Source organism: Hylobates moloch, unplaced genomic scaffold (assembly GCF_009828535.3).
Source record: "Hylobates moloch isolate HMO894 unplaced genomic scaffold, HMol_V3 SCAFFOLD_4, whole genome shotgun sequence".
Lineage (NCBI taxonomy): Eukaryota > Metazoa > Chordata > Mammalia > Primates > Hylobatidae > Hylobates > Hylobates moloch.
The window spans coordinates 37,759,822-37,778,282 of NW_026652279.1; the positions used below are offsets into that span (position 1 = coordinate 37,759,822).

The 18,461-nt window shown below is 36.3% G+C and overlaps 1 protein-coding gene across 6 annotated transcripts in view; it reads left to right on the forward strand.

Annotated features, from left to right (window-relative positions):
- The first annotated feature begins 209 nt into the window (after nt 1–209).
- The window catches only part of CCDC14 (coiled-coil domain containing 14), a 122,189-nt gene continuing 103,937 nt past the window's right edge, over nt 210–18,461 (forward strand). For 2 of the 6 annotated variants that reach the window (XM_058437416.1, XM_058437417.1), the window contains exons 1-9: nt 301–407; nt 4,762–4,817; nt 5,136–5,208; nt 5,447–5,516; nt 5,598–5,720; nt 12,479–12,715; nt 12,826–12,920; nt 14,279–14,795; nt 16,623–16,764. In XM_058437416.1, the coding sequence (XP_058293399.1) occupies nt 378–407; nt 4,762–4,817; nt 5,136–5,208; nt 5,447–5,516; nt 5,598–5,720; nt 12,479–12,715; nt 12,826–12,920; nt 14,279–14,795; nt 16,623–16,764 (1,343 nt within the window). In that variant the 5' untranslated portion in view covers nt 301–377. The other 4 variants (XM_032149986.2, XM_032149985.2, XM_032149988.2 and 1 more) reach the window with 4 other exon arrangements.

Here is an 18,461-nt window from a genome sequence, read left to right on the forward strand (position 1 = left end):
GCGCTGGCGGTTCCTTGTCCCCGTTTTCCCCACCGCAAGTCCTGGAACCGCCGCTTAACTCTTTTCTCGGCGGCTCCGCCCCGGCCCCGCCCCAGCCATGCCTCGGCCCTGCCCCGTTCGCCGTTTATTGGCTTCTCCCACCTCCTGCCGGTGGCTGACGAGCCGGGAAGCCGGGAGGGATCTATTGCGTACGCCCAAGGCGCTGGGCCTGGAGCAGGAGACACGGAGTGGAGGCGCGTCGCAGACTATGAAGCGCGGCGTTCGGCGGGATCCTTTCGGGAAGCGGAAGCTCGAACGTCCGGGAGCCCACGGCGGTTAATTCTTTTTACCGTGAGGCTTCACTTCCCTCGGTCTGGGCTTCTCTGAGGCTGCGAGAGATGGTCAGGTCCGGATCTCGACCGGGCCAGGTGAGGGCTGAGGACCTGAGGAGTCCGCTGTGGGGATGGAGAGGAACAGGGGGGTTTTCGGGCCAGGAACTTGTAAAACTCTGCTCGAAAAAAGACAAAGACAATGCGGCGACATTAAAGTGCTGGGACAGAGGTGCAGGGAACACCTAATCTTCCCGTCGTAACACGGCCGCTCGGTCTCTAGATGTTTCTGTTGAAATCGTCGTAGGCCTCTAGAGCGCCGGCTTTGGGGTCAGGCCCCGGTTCAAGTCCCAGCCTTCGCCGCTGGGTCGAGTGACTTAACCTCTCCTAGCTTCAGTCACCTGCAGATTGAGAGTCTACTACTTTTTACTTCTCAGAACTTCCTATTCCTTAGCTGCAAAATAGGCAGAAATAAGCATAAAATCCTGTCTCAAAGAATTGAGAAGGTTTAGAGAACCCAGTAAAAACATCGATCACACAGTTGTTGTAGACATACAACAAAATTTAATTCCCTTTAAAACACGTAGTTTGCCACTATCTTAATGATAACAGCAGCCAACATTTAGATAGGACTTATGTGGCAGATACTACTGTAAGTGCTTTTATATATTACATAGAATAACTCATTTAATAGTCGCAATATCCTTATGAGGTAAGTACTATTATCCCTATTTTATATATGAGGAAATCGAGGGCTGGAGGATTCAAATAACTTAGCAGTTACACAGCTGTGGAAACAAGATTCAGACTCACAAAGCTGATGCCAGAATCCATTCTTCTTTTAAACATTTTACCTAGTAGATGTATGACTTTGAACAAACCACTTTTCTGAAATGTAGTTTCCCACCTCACAGAAATAATAACTCACAAGGTGTGGATTAAGTGGAAATGAAAGACCTTGGCACACTGTAAGTCATTCTACAGAGGCAGCATTATCTTGTACTTGTTGGTGGGAGATGTGACTACTAAGAAATGCTTATATGATTCTCAAATAGCAAAATTAAAAGTTTAATGATAATAACCCCGTAGAAGTAAGTGTAAAATAAAGCAAACTGATTCTCCTGTATTGTGATCAGGACACTCCTTTTGGAGAGCAGCTTTGCAGTTTGTATCAAGGGTTATTAAATTGCTAATAACCTTTCACCAAATAATTTTCCTTTTAATCCTAAATATAAAAAGGCTGTTTTCAGTAGATAGAAAGGCTTATTCCAGGTTTGTTTTTTTAATTGTGAAAAATATGAAGCAAACCAAGACCATATTATATTACTTCCACTGAAGGAAACATTATACAACCATTAAAAATTTCTGAATATGAAAAAGATTTAAAAGTAGAAAACACAGGATTTAAAATTGCAAATACCTAGTTATTATGACTAAGTAAAATGCATATGAAAAAAAGATTGGAAGGCCCAATAGCAAAGAACACGTCTGGTACCTAGATCTTGGTTTCCAAGCCCCACTGTCCACTAAGGACTCATGGCTTCTTGGAGAAATGACCAACTCCAGGGCTGAGCAGGGGAATTATAAGAAAAGCGTGGATACATCAAACTAAAAAGCTTCTGCACAGCACAGGAAATGATTAATGGAGTGAAAAGGCAATCTACAGAATGGGAGAAAATATTTCCAAGCTGTGTATCTGATAAATAATATCCAAAATACATATAAGGAATTTCTATAACTCAAAAGCAGAACAACACATAATCTGGTTAAAATATTAAAAAAGGATTTGAATAGACATTTCTCCAAAGAAGACATACAGATGACCAACAGGTATATGAAAAGATGCTCAACATCACTAATCATCAAGGAAATGCAAATTAAAACCACAATGAGCTATCACCTAACACCTGTTAGGATGACTTATTAAAAAAATGAAAACACGTGTTGGCAAGGATTTGGAAGAATTGGAACCCTTGTACACTGTCAGTGGGAATGTAAAATGGTATAGCCACTATGGAAAACAATATGGAGATTCCTCACCAAATTAAAAATAGAACTATATCACCCAGCAATTCCACTTCTGGGAATTTATCCAAAAGAATTGAAATCAGGATATAGAAGAGATATTTGCACTCTTGTGTTCATTGCAGCACTATTCACAATAGCCAAAATGTGGGAACAACCCAAATGTCTATCTACAGATGAACAGATAAAGAAAATACGGTATATACATACAATGGACTATTATTCAACCTTTAAAAAGAAAGAAATTGCTGTCATATGCAACAACAGAGACAAACCTTGAAGACATTATGCTAAGTGAAATAAGCTAGTCACAGAAGGACAAATACTGCGTGATTTTACTTACATAAAGTACCTAAATAGTTAAAACTCATAGAAGCAGAATGTGAGCATGGATTGGGCGTGAACCAGAGGGATTTTTGTTTTTTGGTTTTTTTTTTTTTTTTTTGTAAAGAACAGTATTGGGGTAATTGGCAACATGTGAATAAGGTCTGAACATTAGATCGTAATTCTGTATCAATGTTAATTCCTGGTTTTGATAATTATACTGTGGTTATGTTAGAGAATGGCCTTGTTTTTAGGAAATATTTAGGAGTAAAGGAGTATTATATCTGCAAACTTAACTAATGGTTAAGGCAAAAAGTACTGCTGTGTATATATATATTGAGAGAGAATATGGAAAATGTCAAGGGTCACAGAATCTGAGTGAAGCATATATAGGGCTTCTTTGTACTATTATTTCATAGTAGAAACTACAAAAAAAAAATGGAAAGGAATTGTTCCAATATGATAGTTACTGTTTCAAGGTGCTTTTGTCATGAGCAATTTTCTTTACCAGATTTTCTATAATATAGCCTTGTGTATATTTTTTGGAGAAACACCATATATAATCTTACAGTTATGCCAGACATGTACCTCAGACAGTGTACTTTAATTGTGGTAGTTGTTTTTGGACTCGATCCAGGGTATAGTATTATAGTGTCATGGCTTGGATTTTTTATTATGATTCCAGCCAAGACATCGACATAAATATACCAAAGGGAAAGATCCTGAGAGTGTGATGCAGAGACCAGTGGAGTGATGTTATACAAGGTCTTACTTCCCACATTGTTGGTTCTCACGGCTGCCTTCATGACCCTCCATCATATTCCAAGTTAACTCAAGAAGTATAACTCTTACCAACCCAGTTTTTTAAAAAATGCATTCTCAGTGACATTCTTAGAAGGATGGAGCACATATTCAAGCATATAATAGAATGCCATATAACTTCAGAAAGTTTGGTAGTTACAGCTCAAAGCTATCTTGAGATGAAATATGTAAATATGTCAAGAGAAATTATAAATGAAACTGCCAACAGTGACTACATCTGGAGGGTGGAACTAGGGGGGAATCAGGGACTTTCTCATGTCTATTCAAAATTATTTTGAATAGAGATTATATTTATCTGATATAAAGTTATTAAGATATAAAATAGTATACCATGGAAAGTGTCCCTTCTCGCTCTGTCCCCAGATACTCTGTTTCCCTCCCCAGAGGCAACCATGATTAACTGTTTCTGGCATAACTCCCAAGATACCGGATGCATGTAAAAGCAAATACTTATTTCTTCCTGTTTTTCTACACAAAAGGTTGTCCATTATTGTCACTTTTAAAACAAAAAGGTTTAAGAAAACAGTGGTATATGAATTTAAAAAGAAAGATTAAGACAGTGAGATGTAGATAAAGAGAAGGGGTGGAGTTCTCACTTGCTGGTCTAATCAGGCATTCTAAAGAATGTACATAAAAGGAACCAGAGTTAAGAACTCTGTTCTGTGTCTTGAATTAACTTGCATGTTTCAAAGAATTTGGGAATATAGAACATATTTTGGGATTAATATAGTCTGAACTTAGTGTAGTAGTTACTTCTGGTTTAAAATAGTATCTCAATTTCCTTTTCACCTTAAATAGACTTAAGGAAGAAATATATGTGTTGTTTGCTTGACATTTTACATAAAAGAAATTTAATATATGAATTAAATTATAATTGTGGATTTTTAGGATATATCACATTAATTAAAACAGTGAATAATGTGGTACATACATACAATGGAATATATTTGACCTCAAAAAGAAGAAAAATTTTGACACATGCTACAATATAGATGAAGCTTGAAGACATTATGCTAAGTGAAATAAGCCAGTCACAAAAGAACAAATATTGTATTATTCCAGTTATATAAAGTTTCTAGCGAAGTCAAATTCATAGAAACTAGGATGATAGTTGCTAGGGTCAGGGGGAAGAGGGGATGGAAAGGTATTGTTTGATGGATACAGAGTTTCAGTTTGAGAAGATGAATAAAAGAAAAAAATGACATTAAATTTTGTCAAGATAGCATATTGAAAATATAATAGAAAAATATTTGTTTATCTGCTATAATATATTATGTCATAGGTGTTATCTTCAGGAAGGCACACTGGACCTGCTAAATTAACAAATGGAAAGAAAGCGTAAGTACTTAAAGACGTTTACAACTTCAGATTTCAAGGAATTTTTCAGGCCTTTGGGCTGGATGACATGTTGTTTACGCCAGAAAATTAGGTAGGCCTCTACCATCACAAGCTCTGGGGAACAATTTTTCATGTCTACCCATGTTAATCATTTTAGTATTTAATAGTCTTTCTAATCTTCAAAATGTGTTTATAAATTCATCTTGTACATAGTTGGACAAGCTTTCTTGTCTAGTCTTTGCTGGAAAGAAAATGACTACTTACTAATATATTTTGGGAAAAAATATTCGTAAGAATATTAATGAGCTTGTTTTCCAGGACCTATTTAAGAAAAATACCACGTTTTAATGCAGTTTCTGGCTATTCCATCCATTCTGATTCAGCAAGTCAGGTAAGATTGAATAGATACACACTGTTTTAATTAGTTTTCAGATAGTAGCTAAAAAGTAGGAATAAAATGCAAAGTATTAATTGCTCTAAGGAAGCATGAAGTCTGTTGCTTTCAAACATCTTTTCTACCAATAATAAATTGTTTGTAAATAAACAAATTTTAAAACTACATAATATATATTTTTTCCTACACTAACAGTTATATACAAATGTATTCTAAATGACTTTATTTCTTACAGGCTGAAACTGTACACGGGCTTGATGGTTGTGCTTCTTTGCTGAGGGACATTTTGAGAAATGAAGATTCAGGTTTATTTTTTTAAATTCTTTGCTGATCACCTTATCTCAAGTCATTATTTTGATGTTAACAAGTTTTTGTTTTATTAATAGGTTCAGAAACAGCATATTTAGAAAACAGATCTAATTCTAGACCTTTAGAAAGCAAAAGATATGGATCAAAAAAGAAAAGACACGAAAAACATACTATTCCTTTGGTAGTCCAGAAAGAAACATGTAAGCCTTTTTTCTCTTAGTTATTTAAAGATAATCCTTAATTGTGGGTATTTTGATCAGTTATCAGGATTATACAGTTGACTTTCATTTTAATAATCAGTATTAGTTAGGTTTATGTGTGCTTATGCCTTTCCCTATTCAGCTTCTAATCACTGAGTAGTCCACTTTGCTTGCTGTCATTTTCTCAAGAAGAAAAGTAGAAAAAGAGACTGTCTGGGTTTTGTAGGAGAAAAAGTTCAAACTCAGAATGACATTTGGGAGGTATGTAGAGTGATTTTAGTTTCCCCTGCCACTTGTTTTCATGGATAATCATACATTGGTTGTATTTCAAATGTATACTTCTAGTAGTTGCTTTAAAATTATTATATAAATATATATATATCCTAAGTTGGTCAAGCTGAACTTGTCAAGCTACACAGTTAGGATACATGGTACACAGGAAGGTAAAATTGGATGAATAAGGAAAGAGAGCCTGCTGCTGATTGGTGGTGAATATAGCCAAGGGTACTTTACACCCTCACGGCTAGCTAACTTTTCCTAGTTTAGAACAAGAAAGTTTTGATTATGTTGTCCCTTGGAGGCCTAGAGAACAAGATAGCCCAAAATGAAGATGAAAAAAGTCCACAGTGGGAATTCAGATGGACTAGAATTAGACTAGCCAGTTCTATAGTTCAGGTGGGCCAGAAATGTCAGCACTGTAGTGCGTGCTTAGATTCAGCTTGGGCAAGGAATGCAGTTTAGAAAGTCATATAAAGCAGTAGCCCTATAAAGAGATCAGGATTTAGGCAAGGAGGCTGAGAAAGTGTCAGTAGAGCATTCATGGGACTAGAGGTTGATGTTTCAGATAGTCCCGAGGTAGAGAACTAAGGCAAGGGAAACCTAACTCATCTTGGAGGCCAGTAACAATAGCCTTATATTATCTTGACCTGTACTATTCAAGATGGTAGCCACTGGCCACATGTTGCTATTCAGCACTTGAAATATGACTAGTACAACCAAGGAATTGAATTTTAATGTTATTTAATTTAAATTAATTTAAAATTAAATTTGAAAACTGATAATTGATCCAGTTATTATAAAACTTTTAAGTATGTTTGGAATAACTTGGGCATGTGAACCTACCTTTTCAAGTGTCAATTTTATTAAATCTAAATATAGACCAAGTATTTCTGATGAGAATTTAGCATCTAGATTGTGCTTTGTGTAAAATATATGCTAGATTTAGAAGATTTAATACAAAATTTCAGTTATTTATATTATACACTGAAATGTTAATATTTTGGATATATTGATTTAAATATTATGAAAAGTAATTTTACCTATTTTATATGGTTACTGGAAATTTCAAGTTACATATATGGTTTGCATTACATTTCTATTGGACAGCATTGGTCTAAGCTCAGCACACTACAGCCAGCTTTATAAGTAATGTTTAGTTATTTTATTTTGTAAATAAGATTTTATTAGAATGCAGCCAAGCTAATTTATTAATGCGTTTTTATTAGCTGTTTTTGTGCTGCAGTGTCAGAGTTGAGTAGTTTTGACAGAGATCATCAGGCCTGCTAAACCTAAAATATTTATTTGACCTTTGAAGAAAGAGTGCTAAACCCTGGCCTTAACTCTTAAAGCAGAGGCCTTTTTATTGGGGCCCAATTGAGAAAGAAAGGAGCAGTAGCACCTGTTCCTCCAGTCTCCTACTTTTTGTCTGTAGGCAGGTTATTTCTTATCCAGGGCACCTTTCCTCAAGGAACTATTATTTGCGATATATGTGACTGGCAGTGGGTGTCATGGTATCAGCTTATTGGATCCTGACTTACCTGCTTCTGTCAGTCAGAGTTCCAGCAAGAAACAGATGGCAACACTCAAATTGAGGTAATTCGAGGAGGGTTTATTTACAAAGGGATTGATAAAGGTATGAGTAGGGTATAGGAAAACCACAGATTTTGCCTACTAGGTCGTGTGAGTCTAGTGCTAGCAGCAGCAGCAGCAGCAGCAGAGCTGTTATCATCTCTAGGCCATAAGGGATTAGGAGAGAGAGAGGTTACTGGATCTAGAAAGAGATACTGTTTATGGAATATGCTACTTTGAGAAGAGCAGTGAGCTTCATTGAAAGGATGAAGTCAGCCCAAGGTGGCCTTATAGAAAGGGAGCAGGAGTAAGTGTATATCCTGACTTCATGCTTCTTCCTTTCCTTGATATGCCAAGACTCCCATTGGATTGAACCCAACTGATGCCCTACTGATGTATATCAGGTCTGGGATTTGACTCTTACAAGCTAGTAAGTTAGTCTTACTGTGTCATGGATGCTAGCAGAAGACAAAACTACTGGGTCAGAGACAAAGGACTTTATTACTCACAGCACAGGAAGCAATATGTGCATCAGCATATTGTGTTGGTTCTCATTCACCCTAGTTCCCATTGGGGTGATATGGTGGACCCATATGGATGCTGCACATGCCTTAGGTTTAGGTTGCAACTGAGGAACACTGAGCTTGGGGAATCTGTCACATTGATAGTAAGCAGTAATCAAGCCTGTGCTTGTCCCAGAGGGAAACATTACCTCATCCTTCAAGGTTGTTTACTGCAAACACAACCCTGAGAAGCAGCCCAGGTAAGGAGTTTAGGTCAAAGCCTTGCTTTTTTGGTATATATAGCAAGACATATTGAAGGACTGTCTTTTTGCAGCCCATGTAGATCAGCATTCCTGGGAGAGCAGGGTGAAGACCAGTAGAGGTGGATTTGGATTGGCAGATGGAAGATTCTGGCATTCTGGGTCCGTAGCGTTAAATTCTTATTTGGATTACAGCCAAATCGGCAGTTCTGGCCTGTGATCAGGGTGCAATATTCTTATTGTTCTTTCTCCCATATTTTCTTAATGAGAAGGAAGGACCTACTTCCATAGGACAATCTTCTTTAGGGTTGCAATATTAGAAATTAGTTCCTAATTGTGTGTGTGTGTGTGTGTGTGTGTGTGTGTGTGTGGTTGGCAGCTGTTAACCAATAATACAAGATTTTGCTCTGTTACCACAATGCTCAAAAATACACAAAATCCAAGCTCATAACTTGTTCTCTTGACCATCTCCAAGTGAAGTAATCATAAAGAACTTTAAGCAGTCCATTACAGCATGTTAACTAGTATCCATGTATGATTTTACTTTTAACACACATTAGCTTGCTATTTTGTGTTAGCTGTCTTCTGGGGAGTGGCCCCCTTATGTACTTTCTATCTGGGATCATATGATCATTGAATGCGTACCTGATCATTGAATGCCTATGGAGTCAGGTAAGCACACCATGATGCATTCTGGGAGTAAGGAGGCAGAGAAGCCCTTCCAGAATTGTATTGAGCTTATTTGAGAGTGCTTCTGGCATTAAAAAACAATATGTATTTTTTAAATAAGCAACTTTTACATGTGATAACTGTGTTGAATGCTTTCATGATTTTGCTTTTAGTAACATACATTGCTGTCTTCATCTTGGGGAACTAAACCAACCACAGGCAAAAATCCTTTGAGCATTAATTGCCACTCATAAAGGCCAGGTGTTCTTACGTATTTCAAATTATAATAGGCATCCAGTGGCTCTTACCTGCACTGGATGTTTGGTCTATATTCGAGTGGCAGGAATAACTTCCTGTCAGATAGTGCTTGTCTATCCAAGCAACAGCCAGTGCTTGCACAACAGCTAGACTTCAGGGACTGAAAAAGTTTTATGGACTGAGTAAATGAATCCTTTCATGAATTCTAGTTATCACCTGACATCACTTAAACATATTGCCAGACCAATAGCTAAAATTTTCATGTAGAGTGCGTTGGTATAATTAACAAGAGCAAGAAAATATACTTCATTTGTATTTGTGTAGTAACAGGCTCATTTGATCATTGGTTTGTTTTATTTTAAAATTGTGTAGTAGTCATATAACTGCAGTCTTTCCCTTACGGTTTCTAACTTGTCTTGGATTGTTTAAGACTTCATATCGTTAAGTTACTCAACATTATCCATAGAGCTTTGTGTGGACTGAGTTTATAAAGGAGCAGAATATGTCATTTTAGTTCTAAGGCTTTGATTTTGAAGAAATAGGTTTGGAATTTATTAATTTATGTTAGTTGACAACATCTGGCTGAGGCATAACGTAGCTCAGCTTTATTAGAAACTGTGAAAACCACGCCTTGAAAAGAAAGTAAATGAGAGCCTGATTCTGTGACCTGTGTGTGAAATCTGAGAATTCTTCAAACTAGCCAATTCTTAAGGACCAGAGGAAATCCAAGCGCAGAAGGAAAGACCCAGGAATCAAGAGGAACGGACTTGTGGTATGCTAGATGGCCATGGGCTATGATCTCGCCCTCTATCATTTTAGATTTCAAAGTTAAAATATTTTAGAGGGCACTTTTCCATTTAATTTATTATAAAATTGTATTTCCAGTAAGAAATAGTATTTGCTTTGCAGAAGTTTATTAACCAGTTTTGTTTGAGCTGATCTGTTCAGATAGTGAAGGTAACTCTTATTAATTTTGATTTTAATCACCTCAGAGAGGACATGTTCAGAGGTTTATTACTGACATCAGATAGCATGATTTATGAATATGATATATTTACTTGTCTATTGTAAGAGTGCAGCTATTTGGTGATATTTAACATTGAGTTTTTACTGTGTGCTAGACATTGCTTTAAGAAATTTACAAGTGTTACATCATTTACATCTCTCAATAATCTTATAAAATAGGCATTATTAAAATTTTTCTGATGAGGAAAAAGAGGTCAAGAGAAGTTAATTTGCCCAAGGTTACTCAGCTAATAAGTGTTAAAGCTTGTATTTAGGTCTGGAAAGTACACTCATAGGAATAGATCCTCTCAAAAGGAAACATACCCAAAGTCGAAAGGGAAGCATCTGATATCTTCAGCCATTTTCGTAGTCAAATACTAAGTCTTTTTCTTTAAATTTTTTTTTCTATTTTCACTGGTTATAGTATTTAATCTGCCTTTAACTTTTTCTGTTTTTGCTTTTACATGGAAGTTTTATGCTTTTAGTAATGTTTTTATTTTCAATAAACTATATTTGAGGGATTCTCTACTTTTAAATTTTTAATTATTTTGTTTTTTAAAAAATTAAGGAATACTTTTCATAAACAATTTTAAAGTACATAAATCTCAATAAATTTTTGCATGTGTATACACCCCTGTAGCCACCACCTAGATCAAGATATAGACAATTTTTAGCACCCTGCAAGGCTCCCTCCCTGTCAGTACCCTCACCATCACCTAGACCCTCATCCCTGTGTAACCATTTTCCTGACTTCTGTTTCCATTTGTGACTTTTACCTGTTTGATGACTTCCTGTAAATGTGATTGAACACTGTGCGCCCTTGTGTTTGACTACTTTCAGTCAGCCTTAAGTGTGTTAAACATCCAGGTAGTTGTATATATCAGTACTTTGTTGTTTTTTTAATGCTGTATAGTATTCCAGCCTGCGAGTATACCACAGTTTATCCATTTCTGCTATTCATGGCTATTTGGTGTTTTCAGCTTTGGGCTACTGCAAATCAAGCTGCTGTGAACATTCTTGTACGTGTCTTTTAGTAGACATAAGCACTTATTTCTATTGGTGTATACCTGGGAGTGGAATTGTTATTTCATAGAATATATGTACATTTAGTTTTGGTAGGTGTGACAAATAGCCATATATTTTTCTAAATTTATTTTGTATACTGATAACCTATGATTTACCAGAATATTTTCATTTCTGTTAATGGTGTTTTAAAAAACCTTTGGGAAGGGGACCTAATTAGGGAAATAGAATTCAGATTGTTATACCAATCTATAGGTAGTGCTATAACTTTGTTGTTTTTTACTTATTTCTTTGTTAATACCGATTTCTACCTTGTTCATAGACTAATACTAGGTTCTGTAAGAGAAAACAATGAAGTACAGCCCTGCTTAGAGAAACTTATGGTTTAGTCAGAAAGGCAGGAGGATGAAAGATAAGCAGTATAAGGCAGTGTGTCAGTGGCATATGATTTGTATAGATAATATGTGCTCTGGGGTGGTGAAGAGTAGTCACTAGACTGGAATGATTGGATTGGAAAAGGCTTCATATGGAAGAAGGAAACTCAGATGAGCCTTGGTGAGTGGGTAGAATTGGATTGGAAGGAATGGTTCATGAACAATGTTACTGGAAGGCAAGAAAAGCTTGTTGGGTAACTAAATTGGCCTGACTGAAATGAAAAATTCGAGTTGGGGGTGATGGGGCGATAGTTGGAAAAGTAGCTTGTGGTCAAGCTTTGGAAACTTTAAATGCCAGGCCAAGATTTTGTTTGTTTGGTTGGTTTGGTTTTGTTTTGTTTTGTTTTTGAGGACCCAAAGCATCAGAATTGTACAAACTATTCTCTTTCTTATTGCATTTTCCCTTGAGAACGTGAACTGACAAGGAACAAGGTGAAGGAGTTTGACTGGACTTTAGGGATAATATAACTCCCTTAAAAGAAGTGTTAAAATTGAAGGAGAGATTTTACAAATGGCAAGCAGCATAAAAAATGGGAATTGTAAAGAATTAGTATAGGTGATTTTTGACTGGGGAAACTTAATTACTTTCAGAAAGAATTTGAGATGATTTTCTTTAGTAGGGGTGATAGTGGTAAAGCCCTTCTATGAAGTATGTGATGAATTGGACTACTTCTGAGAGCCCTTTCTTCTCTTAAAATCTATGGTAAAAGTTTTTGAATAATCATATTTCAAGAACTTTTTTTCTTCTTCCACATTAGCATCTTCAGATAATAAGAAACAGATACCTAATGAAGCTTCTGCTAGAAGTGAAAGAGACACATCAGACCTAGGACAAAATTGGTCATTGCAAGATCATTATAGAATGTATTCACCCATAATATATCAAGCCCTCTGTGAGCATGTGCAGACTCAGATGTCACTGATGAATGACTTGACTAAAAAGAACATCCCTAATGGAATTCCTGCTGTACCATGCCATGCTCCCTCTCATTCTGGTGAGTATAAATACTGTTTAAAAATCATGAGTGTAAGTTCTAATTAAATTGCTTGGTTACTGTATAAAAAGTAGGATATGTGATTAATTTTTTCTCTCTCTTACTTGTAGAATCTCAGGTAACTCCTCATTCTAGTTATGGCTTATATACCTCCACCCCAGTCTGGTCACCTCAGCGGCCACCCTGCCCTCCAAAGGTTCATTCTGTGCGTACAGTTCGTATACTACATAAGTAACTATTTGTTTATAGCAGTCATTCAGGAAGGACTGTTGAATTTATTGATTGTAACTTAATGCACTAGGATTTAAAGACCAGTTGTTTATTTTTTTTTTGCTATAAAAGTTTTACCTATTTATGGCCGGGTGCCGTGGCTCACACCTGTAATCTCAGCACTTTGGGAGGCCGAGGTGGGTGGATCACGAGGTCTGGAGTTCAAAACCAGCCTGGCCAACATGATGAAACCCCATCTCTACCAAAAATACAGAAATTAACTGGGCATGGTGGCACATGCCTGTAATCCCAGCTACTTGGGAGGCTGAGGCAGGAGAGTTACTTGAACCGGGACCCAGGAGGCGGAGGTAGCAGTGAGTGAGATCGCGCCACTGCACTCCAGCCTGGGCTACAGAGTGAGACTCTATCTCAGAAAAAGAAAGAAAAGTTTTACCTATTTATTAATGACAATAATGAAGGAGAAAGAGGGGAAGAGATCAGTAGGGGGAAAAAAATCAACTATACTGACCACCCAAGTACAACTGCTGTTAACACACTGATAGAGTTCTTTCCAGTCGTTTAATCCTCTGTACAGGTTTTAGTTTCTGATTTGTATTTGTTAACGTTTGCTTTCCTTTTAAAATAAAGTTATAAGTAAACAATACAGTCTTATATACTGCTTCTTTCATTTAATACTTTATTAAAAACATATTTATTAATATATACCCTTTGAATTTTTAATAACTTGTTAATACTGTATTTTGTGGATATACCATAGTCTGTGTAACTACTATATGGTTAGGAGTAGTAACCATATATTTGAGTTTGTTATAATTAATATTATTATTAATAAGCAAGTTTCTAATATCAGAAACTTACTAATATTCTTAGCTTAAAAGTAAGTTGGATTTTTTTCCTCAGTACAATAAAGATTCTTGTTTTTTAAAGCTTAGTTTACCCTGTAATATGGGAGCATTACAAGGCCATGACTAAAATAGACTGTTTACAAATACCACAGATGGTTTAAAAGCATCAAAAATTAGTCCACTTTGGGAAATTACATCATAAGAAAATAAGTTCAAACATACAAAAAGTTTTTGCACAAACATATTTACAGAAATGTTTCAGCAGTGAAAAACTGGCTGTTACTTAAATGTCTAACCGTGTGGGAGTAGTTACACAGACTATAGTATATCCTCAAAATATAGTAGTAACTACTTATTAAATATTCACAAAATGAATATATTAATAAACATGTTTTAATAAATATATTTCATATATTTGAGTTTGTTGTGATTAATACCTACAAATGAGTGCTCATACTTCTGAAGACTTGTTTTTCTCTTTCTTTAGGAAGTTCGAACTGATGGCGACAGTCAGTTTGCATCACAAGGTAAAGCGGTTTCTGCAACCTGTACTGATGTTCTAAGGAATTCATTTAATACCAGCCCTGGAGTTCCATGTAGCCTGCCCAAAACTGACATATCAGCTATTCCAACATTGCAGCAACTGGGCCTTGTTAATGGAATTCTGCCACAACAAGGAGTTCATAAGGAAACAGACCTACTAAAATGTTTTCAAACATATTTGTCTCTTTTTCGATCTCATGGAAAAGAAACGCATCTGGACAGTCAGACACACCGAAGCCCTACTCAGTCACAATCAGCTTTCTTGGCTACTAATGAAGAAAAATGTGCCAGAGAGCAAATTAGAGAGGCCACAAGTGAAAGAAAGGATTTAAACATACGTGTGCAAGATACAAAAACAGTGAAGGATATACAGAAGGCAAAAAATGTGAACGAGACAGCTGAAAAAGTTAGAATTATAAAATATTTGTTGGGAGAGCTCAAGGCCCTGGTAGCAGAACAAGGTAGATGGGACTTATAACTTTCTGTAGTATGGTGTTATACTAAATAGCAATGTCATATTATTTAGCTATCATTTAAATGGAGTTTGTGGTATTTTCCATAGAACTGTGTTTTGAGCTAATAAGAAAATGAGTTCTACTTGTTGTATTATTTTTTAGGTTTTGATCCCTTCTTTCCTGTGGATTTAAAATGTGTTTGAGAATATCAAACATTCAGTCTTTTGCTTGCAAGTGTGTATTTATTCTGCTTGATAGTAGACCTTGAAAAGAGTCAACCAAAGAGAATTTGTACAGATAAAAATTTTAATTAGAGAATGCCTATAAATGATTAACTCCTTGAGTAGACTGGTTATTCTTCCTATTTTAAAAAGATGCAGAGAATTCCTTCCTGTCATTTCTTTAATAGCCAACTGTTAGATTGTTCAACAAATCTCACTTTGAGAAGTAACCCGTACCTTCTTATGCCCTTTTCAGTGTATTTTTAGGACTTTTTTTCTTAAATCAAGAAAAATGTTTCTGAGCCAGATTCTATTCATTTGTTTCCATTCTGTGTATGTATTCTATAGTAATGGCTTTTGCTAGAAATGAGTTACAGTTTTGTCATCTTGCAAACACAGTAATTGATTTTGGAAGCATTGATTGAATACCTAATGTTTGCAGACAAAAAAAAAAATCTTAAAATGCTATATAAATGTAGCACCATTAAACCAAAGATTTAGTGTATTAAAATTGCTGTGTTTTCAGACCTTCAACTTATTACCATTTTCACAATCAGATACATAATCATGGTAATAATAATAATACCATTGGCTGTCATTTATTGAACACTTACCATGTGTCCAGCACAGTGCTAAGTGTTTTATATGCATTATCTCATTTAATCCTCCCAGCAGCCCTATGTGGTACTGTTACCACTCCCATTTTACTGATGAGGAAACTGAGACTCCGTCTCAAAATAAAAAATAAATAAATAAATAAAGATTGGTAGAAGACTGCTTGATCATTGAACACAGTTGTTTACTGTGTACATATACTTTTCATGAGGATGTTAAAATATCTGTGAAACTGAATACATTTTTGTAACTTAGAATACACTTTCAACCTCTTGGTTATCAGATGATTAATAAATAATTTTAGGTACTTTCAGCCCATAGTAAATATGAATGGGAATGAGAGGACAAAGATAAAAGGCAAAAGAATTAATATCTACCTTCTATGCCTGTGTCTGTTCGCAATCTCCAAAAACATCTCTCCACAATTATTAACAACTTTTTGATGTCACAACAAATGAGATGTGGCTGCTTGTGTTCAATCTACTTTAGAAAATTAAATAATGAAACTATCTTAGCAGACCCTCACTCAATATTTTGCCATATTAACCCCCTAAAGTAAATTGTTTGCTTATGCCAGGATCAAAGGTTGTATTATAAATGTTAATACTATAACCAGTTATAGGAAACCCTATAGCAATCATAGGAGTCCACTGTGGTCCTTGGTAAGTATGGACTAAGAGATTTGTGCAAGCCACATTCCTACTTGACTCTTGAACTGAAAAAAAAAAAAAAAAAAAAAAATCACTTATGTAATAATCCTGTGATTTAAGATTAATCTTTAGTTTACTGAACTTAATTTCTTTAGAATTCTAAGGAAGCAAATACCAGCAGCATGAAAGAGAAAAATGGAACCTGTATAATAAATTTATAAATAATTGAGTTGAATTTATAACAAGAATGTACATATCTGTAAAGATTTTCTTTTTTAGTAATACATACTAATAATCTTGTCCAAAAATATAATACTGATTTTACTCATTTCTGTTGCCTTTTATAGGGGATTCAGAAATTCAGAGGTTGGTTACAGAAATGGAGGCATGTATATCTGTACTTCCAACAGTAAGTGGAAACACAGATATTCAAGTTGAGATAGCACTGGCCATGCAACCATTAAGAAGTGAGAATGCTCAGTTACGAAGGTAAGAATTGCTCTTTGGATATTTTTGTCTGTATGCAAAGATGTCTTCTGGCCAGAACAAAGGTGCCAAATGACATACCTAGGACTTCATAAGTAAAATTTATTTGCTGTCTTAGCTGTATTTCTACCTTTCTTCCTCACTTTTCAGAGATTTCCAGCATTCTCTAACTCTTCCTTCTGCCCACTTGTACGTATTTTCTCCCACTTCTTTTACCCCTATTGTCACTTGGTAGTGTGTAGGCAGAAAAATGAAGTATCTCTGTATATTTATCAGACTAGTCTAAGTTATGCTGCAGGAACAAACTTCTAAATCTCATTTGCATAGCACAGCAAGTTTCTTTCTCCCTCATGCCAAGACTAACATGGATCATTGGTGGCTCTTTCATCGTGTGACTCAGGATCCAGACTCCCTCCATTTTATGAAGCCACTGTCTCAGTATGTATTGTCCAGGAAAAAGAGAATGTGGATATGGTAATGGGGGAGTCTTACATGGCTCAACTCAGAAGTGATCATTTCGCTACCACTTATATTTTATAGGCTGAAACAAGGCACATGGCCCTGCCTAATAGAAAGGTCTGGGACATTGTATTAAAAGCAAACTGTTTTTCTTCTGCTCTCACACACAATAATCGACACAGAACACTTACATGATCAGTGTGTAGGGATTTCTCCCCACCAGCAAGCAAACAATCAGTTCTGCAACAGATACCAGTTGGGAGTCCTCCAGTTCAGTTCCAACACTATCTACCTGGAAATAGTATCAGATCCCACAGGTTGAGGGCTCAGTTCCTCAAGACTGAGCTCTACTTCCAATGCCAATCACAAGCCCCAGGTTATTTTGCCTGTGTTTCTGACTGGTTGGCTATAAATCGAAGTTCCCTTGACCTCCTTCTTTGGGTTCAGTTAATTTGCTAGAGCGGCTCACAGAACTCATGGAAACACTTAGTTTACCACTTTATTATAAAGGATATTGTAAAGGATACAGATGAAGAGATGCAGAGGGCAAGGTATTGGAGAAAGGGCGTGGAGCTTCTATGCCCTCAGTGGGTGCACCACCCTCTAGAAAGCTCCATGTGTTTATCTGTAAGCTCTCCAAACCCTGCTCTCTTGGGCCTTTTATGGAGGCTTCATTGGATAGTCATGGTTGAATCATGGACAGCTGTGAAGATATGTGATTTGACAAAAAGGGTATGATCTAATAGACAGAGTGGGGAAACCCAAGAAGTTCTGTCTGTTCAAATTCTTTTTGGCCTCCCTGTGGAGCATTCCTTTCTCCTCAGTATGAGGCAGGTCTCCTTCGGAAATGGGGTTCTTATTTACTACAAACAGACAAGGTAGGTCAGAGAATTTCCTTATGGCAAGAAAGGTGGGAGAAGATTAGAGTATGTTTTTAGTTCCTATGGCCTACAGTGGGGAGGAAAAAGGAGCAGGTGAAAGGATGGCAAGAGAAGGTTAGAGAGACAGATTCTGTTTTCTGAGGCCTGCTTCTGAGGCCTAAAGTACCTGAATATTAACAAACGACTGTCTTTCACCTTTATCACTGAAGCTGGTCTGAAGCTGCTTCAGGAACCAGGGACAAAAGGCCAAATACTTTAATAAAAGGTATGTTTTTGGTTTTGACTGCTTAACAAATAACAAAGGCTGTGGGCGTTGACAGCCAGGAACTGTGAATGAAAACATATGTATGTGTATATATA